The 10,486-nt window shown below is 48.4% G+C and overlaps 1 protein-coding gene across 6 annotated transcripts; it reads right to left on the bottom strand.

The window, feature by feature from the left end:
* Positions 1–3,015: 3,015 nt before the first annotated feature.
* LOC148221325 (nucleolar pre-ribosomal-associated protein 1-like) lies at positions 3,016–10,192 on the bottom strand. 6 transcript variants are annotated; one of them, XM_088178461.1, is made up of 6 exons: positions 7,113–9,698; positions 6,336–6,474; positions 5,431–5,624; positions 5,098–5,202; positions 4,615–4,733; positions 3,016–4,239 (listed from the first exon to the last, which is right to left on the bottom strand). In XM_088178461.1, exons 1-3 carry the CDS (start codon positions 7,326–7,328, stop codon positions 5,491–5,493), a joined length of 489 nt encoding a protein of 162 aa, XP_088034587.1. In that variant the 5' UTR covers positions 7,329–9,698; the 3' UTR covers positions 3,016–4,239; positions 4,615–4,733; positions 5,098–5,202; positions 5,431–5,490. The 6 variants fall into 6 exon arrangements, with proteins under 6 accessions (XP_088034587.1, XP_088034584.1, XP_088034586.1 ...); XM_088178458.1 differs by adding an exon at positions 9,897–10,192 and having other exon boundaries at positions 3,016–5,202; positions 7,113–7,429; XM_088178460.1 differs by having other exon boundaries at positions 4,615–5,202.
* Positions 10,193–10,486: the final 294 nt, after the last annotated feature.

Here is a 10,486-nt window from a genome sequence, read left to right as displayed (position 1 = left end):
TTTCCCAATTTTTCGTTGATCTTTTTCCCCATTCCTCACCGATTTTTCCCCCATTTCTCTCTGATTTTTCCATCATTTTTCATGGGTTTTCCCCCCCATTTCTCACTAATTTTACCCCATTTCTCACTGATTTTATTAATGTTTGTATTTCTATTTCTAATTATGTTTATATTTATATTTATTATTATTGTTTTGCATGTTTATGATTATGTTTATGTTTATGTTTATGTTTATATCTATGCAGGTTAACGTTTGTGCATGTTTATATCTAAGTTTATATTTATGCATATTTATTTTTATGCCGGCGAACGCGGGCAGGCGTTTTATGTAGACCCCTATCCGCCGGGGTCCTAGAGAGGCCGCCATCTTGAGCGTGTCGGGACTCTCAAAATGGCGCCTCGGGCGGCACCCCGGCTGACCTGCCAAAAATGGCGGCAGAAAGGGCGGGAAAAAATCAGGACCCCGGTGTGTAGGCATAAGATGCCTGATTACATCGCCGACGCCGATCCGCTCGCCGACAATTTTCCCGGATGTGTCAGAGCGTGCCGACAACGGCCGCGCGGTCCGCGGTGCCGCGGGCGTGAGGGCGCGGCGGGCGCGGGCAGGCGTTTTACGTAGACGCCTATCCGCCGGGGTCCTAGAGAGGCCGCCATCTTGAGTGTGTCCGCACTCTCAAAATGGCGGCTCGGGCGGCACCCCGCCTGACCTTCCCAAAATGGCGGCAGAAAGGGCGGGAAAAAATCAGGACCCCGGTGTGTAGGCATAAGATGCCTGATTACATCGCCGACGCCGATCCGCTCGCCGACAATTTTCCCGGACGTGTCAGAGCGTGCCGACAACGGCCGCGCGGTCCGCGGTGCCGCGGGCGTGAGGGCGCCGGCGGGCGCGGGCAGGCGTTTTACGTAGACGCCTATCCGCCGGGGTCCTAGAGAGGCCGCCATCTTGAGTGTGTCCGCACTCTCAAAATGGCGCCCCGGGCGGCACCCCGCCTGACCTTCCCAAAATGGCGGCAGAAAGGGCGGGAAAAAATCAGGACCCCGGTGTGTAGGCATAAGATGCCTGATTACATCGCCGACGCCGATCCGCTCGCCGACAATTTTCCCGGACGTTTCAGAGCGTGCCGACAACGGCCGCGCGGTCCGCGGTGCCGCGGGCGTGAGGGCGCCGGCGGGCGCGGGCAGGCGTTTTACGTAGACGCCTATCCGCCGGGGTCCTAGAGAGGCCGCCATCTTGAGCGCTGCCGCAGGGCTGGGTCCCGGCCCGCGGGCCCTTCCGCCATCCTGAGAGGGGCACGGTGCAGTACCCGCCTGTGTCCACACGGCGGCAGCACTGCCGCCCAACTCAGCCCGGCACTGCCGCCCTGTCAGGGACAGACAGAGAAGGGAGAGAGTTCCAAGCACCAGAGTCCCCACCCGTCATAAAATCCTCTCAATGAACGCCCCAAAAAAACCCCGACCCAAACTAAAAATGCCCTGCCTCTGACCAAATGAAAAAAAAACCCTTTTATATATAGAAATCATCTATTTTTTAATATTTAATTTATAGTCATAATCTAGACATATTTCATATATTCAATTTAATTGCTATTCTATTTATCATATATACAATATTATTTTATTATTCATTATATACATAGATTTATATTACTAATGTTATTTCTATTTTATCTATATCCATCTATATTTGTAGGTTCATAGTTTTTAATATTATTTATTTAAAAGCTCTGCCTCTAACCAAATAGAAACAAAAAACTCCATTATTTTAAATTCTATTTGAATATATTTTTCTATTTAGTTTTCATATTTATATCTGTAGATTTATATGTCTATATTGTGTATTCTATATTTATATACTATTTAATGTAGTTTTTACTAGTATATTAATATACTATATGCTATTTACATTCTATTATAACATACTATTTAATATAACATATTAAAATCGATAAATTATTTATATTACATACTACATACATGTATTTTATATTTATATTTATTTCTATAGATTTATACTTACATATATATATGCATATATAGTTATAATAATTTTATGTCAGTATCTATTTTTGCATATTTGTATATTTTTGCCAATATTATTTATATTATTTATTAAAAACCCTCCTCTAACCAAATAAAAAACAATAAAACATTCCTTTTAAAGTCTAAATATTTATATATTTCTATTTTCATAACAAAATATAATGTAATGTAATATATTTATATATTGGTTTCTTATATTTGCTTATATATTTTTATTCTTTATCTTTTATATTTACAGTATCTATAAAAAAACCCTACCTCTATCCAAACACAAACCAATAAAACATTCCTTTTAGACTATATTTAGCTGTTTTTTAAGGTTCTGTTTTTCATGCATTCTACACCCACCCCTCCCTCTCAATGTTCTGGCACCCACCATGACCCCCCCCATGCCCGACTCACCTGCTCCTCCAGCGCAGCCCGGCTCCCTCTCCCAGGGACCTTGGGGTGCCCCAAACCACGTCGGAGCCCCCCTCAGCCTTTTTTCCTCACCCCAAAGAAGGCACAGAACGACTCCAACTGCCCTGGACAGCAGCAGGGCACTTGACTGCAACCCCTCCCATGTGTCCATCCCACACAAAGTGACTCTGCTGACACCAGAAAAGGGAGGGCAACCCCCACAAGGGCTGAAGTTCCTCCCCAGCCCTGCAGACACAGGGGACAAGGGGCAGAAAGGAGGAGGGGCAGCAGAGAGGACACGGGAAGAAAATCAACATCAAGGTGCACGATGAAATGGAACCCCCACCAAAAAAAAAGAAGAAGAAAAATGAAAACGAAAAATAACCAAAAAACGAAAAGAAACCCCTGGCATGCTGGATGGGCAGCACAAGAGGGAGGGATTAAAAATGAACAGGGACAGTGTCCTGGTTTTGGGCAAATTTGGGGGAAAACCTCCAGAAGGAGCCCCCAGACAGCAAACCCCACGACTCCTCCCCCCCACCCCACCGGGTTCGGGAAGAATTTCCTCGGAGAAGAGTGGGAGAAAAAAACCTCTTTATTTAACAAGCAAGACACTCCCCAGCACAGGGAAAAAAGACAACACCAGCTGACAAAAAACTCTTTCACCGTTCTGAAGGGATGACGAGTTCAGTCTCTCTGGCGAGTGGTCGCCCAGTTATCAGTCTCTGGCGCTTGGGAATGGCTGCTGCAGGTGACAGAGTGTAGACTCCCGGTGTTTCTTGGGGTTTCCCAGGTCCCCGTCCGGAACAGGTTCAGATGGTATCCAGGAGAGGGAGGGGACGGGGTGGAAGAGAAAACAGTCCAGGGAAAAAGTTGGACTGCCTAGCTGAACTAACTAATAAGAAAAAAGCAAGGGCAAAGCGAAGGAAAGAAAAAAGCAAGGGCAAAGCGAAGGAAAGAAAAAGAGGCAGAAGCGAGCAAGCAGGCAAGCAAGCAGGCAAGCAAGCAAGCAAGCAAGCAGGCAAGCAAGCAAACCGAGCTAAAACCTCTCCTAAAACCTCTCCTAAACATAGACCATGGGGGAGGTGAGCCGGCTGATAACAAGACAAAACAAAGCTTCACTCTCAGAGTCAGTCCTGGAAGCACAGGACATAATACCAAACATAATCAGGACACATGATTGGAGATAGAAACACCATAACATCACCCTAGGACAGACAGTGACCGGGACACAAGGATCCCACGGGAAACAACGGCACAGGGAGCACCACAGAGGCACAGAGAAGGACGGAGAAAAGACAGAGAGTGCCAAACACACAGCAAGGACTGAGGGGTACCATGAGAAAGAGGGAACCCAGGAGCCAGAGAGGAAGCGAGCACAGCCCGTGCGGGGCGGGCAAAGACGGGCAAGGAGCAGCACAGGCACGGAGACAGAGAGGCACGGCCAGCAGGACAGAGGCTCACCAGGAGAGGGGCACAGGAAGGGAGGAGCACCGGGCAGCGCTCCTTTAGGACAAGAATATTCACACACACAAGCAATTCTCTCATTTGCACCTCATTTTTATTTCACACCCCCCCCCCCCCCCCCCAATAAAAAATTCAGCTCATAGCACAGGCAGCTCTGGCTTTTCCCTGCACAGTATTTCTACTAAGGACCTGGGCACAGCACGCGGTCGCGAGTCACCTGAATCAATCCTGATTTACATTTCAAAGCTTCTCCTTCTGGCACTGCACCTTCTCAGACCCGGGCTGCCATGTTCCACTCCCCTCATGGCCACATTCAAGAACAACTGTTGCCATTCTGCAGAGAATTCCCAATATGACTCACATATTATCAGTGGGCAGAAAACTCTTTGGGCTTCAGTTCCACCTCTCACCTGTTCCACGTGGAGGGAGGACAGGCATTTGTCACACATCACAGCAGCAGTGATGGATCAAGGCTTTTTTTTTTTTTTTTTTTTTTTTGATTGAATAAAAGGGTAAGAAAAAACAAACCAGGTCTCATACAAATGTCTTGAAACACCATTAAAGCTTTTTAAACCCAAGGAGACCATCGTGATTCCCAACTTCAGTCTTCTATCCATACTGGTTTTGGCATCATGAAATCAATCAGAGTCTTTTAAGAAATACTAAATCATCATGACTAAACCCCGGGCTCCTGGTCATTTGCACTTACAGCCCCTTGTAGGAAGCTCTCCAGCCTTTTTTTCCCATCCTACGTTGGACAGAGGATGGCTGTGAACCGCACGCCTCCGCACAAACAGTCCTGCCGGTTCCTCAAAAAGTTTAAAATGCCTGTGATAAAAATGATAGAAAGTAATACTGCCTCTCAGACTGTGCAAGAAATGGGAAGTTGGACTTTCAATGTCCCACTGAGAGATGCCGAATAAAAGCTTCCCCATGAGCTCGCACAGAGTAGTAACTTTTCTTGGACGAAACTAAACTAAGATTTTTTTTTTGACCAAACAAGATAGGTCTGTATGAGAACAGCTCAGGAGGCTTTCAGGGCTCGCAGTGATGCTGGCAGAGCACAGAACGTTAAAGATGAAGTCTTAACTCCCTGAATTAATGCCCTGTGGTAGCCAAATCTTTTTGCAAAGACACATAAGACTTGCTTCTCCTTGTTTCCGAGTTCCCAAGCCGTCCTGTAATTCCTCACCTGCACTAGTGCAGACCAATCTGCCGTGGGCAAGGAACAGATCCGGCTCCTGAGCTCCAAGCCACGTGTCCCCGATGGAAACCCAAGTCAGGAATACAAAAACACCTGTGGAAGAAAGACGAGAGAAAAATCAGAAGACACAGATATTCTTCTATTTCTCCACAGAAATACCGAGCCAAGCTGTTTACCTCTGGGACTCTGTTTTAAAACAGCTCCCCAGCTCTGTTCCTAGATGGAAAACGTGGAGTGGCTTTGCCCGTGCAAAGCCAATGAGCCTCCTCACAAGAAGGAACAAACCAGTTTCCTGCTAAATCAGACACCTGGAAATCTCACCTGTCACATGCTGTCATGGACCAGCAAGAGGGATCAGCATCCAGGCCCACGTGGACTTGTTCATTCCTGGCTTCTAATGCAGCAGGGACAACAGCACTGAAGGGAAATGATCACGTCTTCATTTAAAGAGAACCCAACTTCTTCATCAAAGCCATCACTGTCCTCGATCAGGACATCCACCATATCCAGGACATCTAATAAGTGAAGAAAAACATCAAAGCAAGAATCCAGACTAACAGGAAAAACAACAGACGTAGAATGCAACACTCCAGGAATACAAGGCATCTTTTTCATTCTTTTTAATTAAAAAAAAAAAATAAAAAATAAAAAAAAGGATGAAAGCCACATTTGTCACACAATACAACTTTAAGTGCAACCCCTAAATTACAGCTGAACCTTCACTCTGCCTTTCAATGCTGCTGTCCAGCACGGAGCAGCTGTGGCTGCTCCTGGATCCCTGGATGTGTGCAAAGCCAGGCTGGACACTGGGGCTTGGAGCAGCCCGGGCTACTGAAAGGTGTCCCTGTTCATGGCAGGGCTGGAACTGGATGAGATTTAAGGAGCCTTGCCGGCCAAACCACTCTGGGATTCCATGACTCTGTCAACAGTCCCAGGCAGAAGGGCTAGATTTCCATTTGAGTTCAAAAACGCTGCTGCAAGAGCATGAAGAGAGATTTCAAATACCGTTCAAGTGGCACAGCCACGGCAGAAATTACTTTCAGAGGTAAAGCGGCAACTTGGCAATTCCACTTCGACTTCTGATACCAAGAACACGTGGAGAGCTGAATCCTGGAGGGCCCTTACTTAACAGGATTGCCAGCGTTATCCATCCCCAGTTTGCTGATTAGGGCTAGAAAGTGTATCCCCAAGTCATGGAGTTGGGATGTTGACAGGTTACCACATACCATCAATGTGAGAGACGGGGATGCTGATGTTATCAGAGTCCTGTTTAAACAGAGCCACCTGGAGCGTGCTGGCTGCCTGAACCAGGTCTGCTGCCTTGTCAGTGTAGGGACAGGGGTTGGTCACCAGCTTCAGCAGGATCTGTCAGCAAAGGTGGGGAGAAAGGTAAGTGCACCTGCTGGCTGGCAAGTGCAGGGGAACCACACGGTACTGAGAACGACCACGTGCTGAAAGCTGGGCAGCTTTTATGAGGACAACTTCCATAGCACTTCTGCAGGATTCTGTCTACAGTTCCTGCTCTACAGGCCACACTGATGGAAAAACAAAAACCCACCACAACTTGGCACCTAGATTGCGACCACACACCGAGTACCTGGGCAGACCACAGTGGAGGCAAAGCACTGGGCATTCAACATCCTGAAGAGTAAACAGCAAGTGTCACCTTTCCTTGTCAAGGACCACCATCTACTGAGCTCTGATAATGTCGGCACCTAAAGAGGAGATCAAAGCTACCCACACCTACACCACTCTACCCTTACACCAACAATGCTGTAATAACAGCTGATCTTTTTGGATTTCATTTTCCTACAAATCATTTGGCTGCCCTCCCACTGAACACAAGAAGGATGCCACCTCCGTATAAAGAATCCCAAACAAGGCTTTTCTCAGAATTCATTCGCTGGTCTTTGACAGGTTTCTCAACAATAGCAACAAGACCTCCAGTTTCCACTAACACTATTCTTTGCATTTTTTTATCCAGCTGATTTGAACACCGTTACCTTTTCCAAAAACTGAATCACTGCTTCCTTTTGGTCTTCTTTTGTATTATCCAAGTGCTCCAGCCAAATTGAAAGCTCCTTCCACGTGTCCTCAAACGCTCCACTGTCACGTAAAACCTGTCCAGGAAACAAAGGAGGAGGTGTGTAAATAAACCTCAAAACACCTAAAATACAAAACCCCGAGGGATACAGATCTTTTTCTATAGTTACCTTCATGCTTCCTTCTTTTAGGAACGAAAAGAAGAGCAGGTTGATGAGGAGTCGTATCTGCCGCTCTCCTCACCCTCAGTTCAAGAGGCTCACTAGGGGGACTTCAGCTGCATAGTGGACAATAAAAATCCTACTTCTGTAATTTCTGGAAAGCAGGTTATACTGCTTTCAGAGGGCCGTACAGCTTTCTATCATCACAGGCAGTTAAAAAAAAAAAAAAAAGCACCTTCAAAATAGCCTGTAGGGGAGTTTTAGAAAACTACCGATGAAACAGAGGAAAATCATTGCTAAATTAAACCTGAATCAGGCTACTTGTACTTAAAGCAATCAGGCAGAGGGATGAACAGTCACATAAATGAGCAGTGGGCTGTGACCACAGCAAGGTCCAGAGAGACGTGCAAGTTGCTGGGGGTGGTGAGGAAGACCAACAAGTCCCACACCCTAGAGACAGGCTTTGACGTGCCTAGAAACTTCCCCCCGCTCTCCTGCTCTCCAAATTCAGGCCCTGACTGCGAGCACCCAAACTCGGTGACCCCGAGCTCCAGCTCTACAAGCAAGAAAGGAGGAGGGAGAAGAGGAAGGAATCCGAGTGACACCATGGTTCAGCTCCCTCCCCCTAAGGCCCAGCAAGAGAGGAAACCTTGCCCAGCTTCCCGACCCTGGCACCTACGTTGGACGACTGCAATTACACAGGATGAATCTGTGCCTTTGCTCCTCTCCACACATCAAATACAAGGAAGCCATCACAACTCATTTGTTCTACAGTTACTCCGTGTACAACACCAGCAGCTCTAAAAATAACTGCTGCTCACATCAGTCTGACAGGGGAATTCATTTAAAGCAAGAAAACATGAAGGAAAAAGGATTCATTATAATATAAGCGACTATTTTTGGCAGGGTCTGGAAACAGAAATGCACCTGCAGCTCTCACAAAACCGGGCAGGAACAGAATGTGAAATCCAAAAACGAGCCTTCAGTTACATGGCACTGTGCAGAAAAGTAAGTCCTTACCATCTATTCTTAGCAGCCTTTCTGCTGACGGAACTGCCCCAACTTCCCTGTTCCTGCTTTCCCTTCAGAGAAAATGCAAAGGACTGAAGTGGAAAGTGGACACAGGAACAAGTCAAGCAGTCCATGTTCCCACCTGGCAAAAGAATCCAAAACCATCAGAAAAACGGCACATTTTGAGCAGCTTTCGGTTGAGACATTCATTGCTGGGAGACCAAGTGAACCTGCCTTTAATCCCTTGCAAGGATCAAGGGCAACTAAACCCGAATTCAGTCACTGTAACTGGATTTTTTTCTTGGCAGGACAGTCTGCTTGCATTTATTCCTTATTCCTAGGGGTAAATCTCTACCCCTCCTTAGGTAACTAAAGGATGTCCTCTTTGAATAAGGTGCTAAAAACAGCAGCCTCTGGTGTCTGGTGGACTTCGAGCTGACCAGCTTTTTCTCAAAAGTCAAATAACTAATTTAAATATGCGGAGGGGGATGCTAATTTTCAAGACAAAAAGTCCTCCTTGCATCAAAGCTGGGATCAGACAATAACAGAGAGGACTACTCTGCAGGGCCAGAGGAAACCGGAGAAGACTTATGAAAGGCTAGAGTGCTGAAGTACAGATTAAAGAAACGCTGATAAAAAGTAAAAATCCAAAGCAATATCTTCTTGATCAATGTCAAGACCTTTGCAGGCACCAACTGCACTGATTTATTACAGTATCAGAATTCATTCAGCCTCGGGGGGGTGCGTAAACACGACAGACATTTTCTTTGCTCTTTCATCAACTGCTGCAGTGAAGTCCGTTCACAGCATTGATTTCTGTCAAATATTTCGTTACTAGCCGGTTATCTGACAGCAAATTTCAACAAGAGTCACAGGAAAGGAGACTGGTGACCACACAATCCTGCAGCAAAGGCAACTGCTTCAAGAAAAAATCGTACAATCCTGAAATTTCAGGCCAGTGAATATCCTGATATTTCAATTCCAAAGCTTACCTTAATGGTCTCGAGCTCCGGGGCTTGGAGGGGGGGTCGGTTCGGAAGGGCCGCCTCCGGAGGAGGGGATCCCGGGGGGAGTCAGGGGCCCGGGGAGGGGGGCGAGGCGGAGGGAGAGGAAAAAGAGGAAGATGAGGAGGAGGAAGAAGGGGGAGAGGGTTTGAGAGGAGGGGAAGCCCAAATCCGTGCTGTGTGCGGAGCTCCGACAGCACGCTGCAGCCCGCAGCTCAGTGTGAGCACGGGGCAGAGGAGGCGATTTCTGGGCATTCAATCACCCTGAGGCGGGCCCGGCACCGCCCCTGCAGCACCGTCCCCAGCACAGCTCGGTACCGCTCCGGGATCACCCGGCCCCGGCCCCGGTGCCGCCTGGGACCACTGGGGACCGCCCCTAAAGCACCGCCCCGGCCCCGCCCGGTCCCGTCCCCGGGACCTCCGTGCCCCGCCTCGCCAAGCCCCGGCTCCGCCCCGAGCCTGCCCGGGCTGCGCCGGGACCATCGCTGGCGGCCCCGGCCCTCTCCCCCGGGCCGAAGCGGGCTGAAGGAGATGTCCGCACGATTGGAAACGCCGCCGAAAATCGCACCCGTGGGATCGGTGTCGGCGTCGTGCGCAGGCATCCCACTAGAGCGAGCGGGCTCCTTGCTGTGCCACCCTCCTTTTGCAGCCAGAGTTAGAAGGACGGGGAGCGACACCCGAGCCGCCATCTTGGGAGAGGCAGGCGCGCAGTACCGCGCTCTGCCCACAGGGTGGCGCTTGGGAGACAGGCAAGGGATGGAATCAAGGAGTGTCCCAATCCTTGAGGAAATCCCCCTGAATGAACGCCCCAAAAAACCCCGACCAGAACTGAGAAACCTCCTGCCTCTGTATGAGTGCAAAGGGTGTGCAAGGAGTGTGCAAATAGTGTGCATTAGCAATCGATCGGCAGGCATTGGCAATCGACCGCCGATCTAATCGATCGGCAGGCATTGGCAATCGATCGCCGATCTAATCGATCGGCAGGCACGATCAATCGATCTCCGATCTAATCGATCGGCAGGCATTGGCAATCGATCGCCGATCTAATCGATCGGCAGGCATTGGCAATCGATCGCCGATCTAATCGATCGGCAGGCATTGGCAATCGATCGCCGATCTAATCGATCGGCAGGCATTAGCAATCGATCTCCGATCTAA

The sequence above is a fragment of the Sturnus vulgaris genome, chromosome 24 (genome assembly GCF_052056855.1).
Source record: "Sturnus vulgaris isolate bStuVul1 chromosome 24, bStuVul1.hap1, whole genome shotgun sequence".
Taxonomy (NCBI): Eukaryota; Metazoa; Chordata; class Aves; order Passeriformes; family Sturnidae; genus Sturnus; species Sturnus vulgaris.
This window is presented reverse-complemented; position numbering and strand designations above follow the sequence as displayed.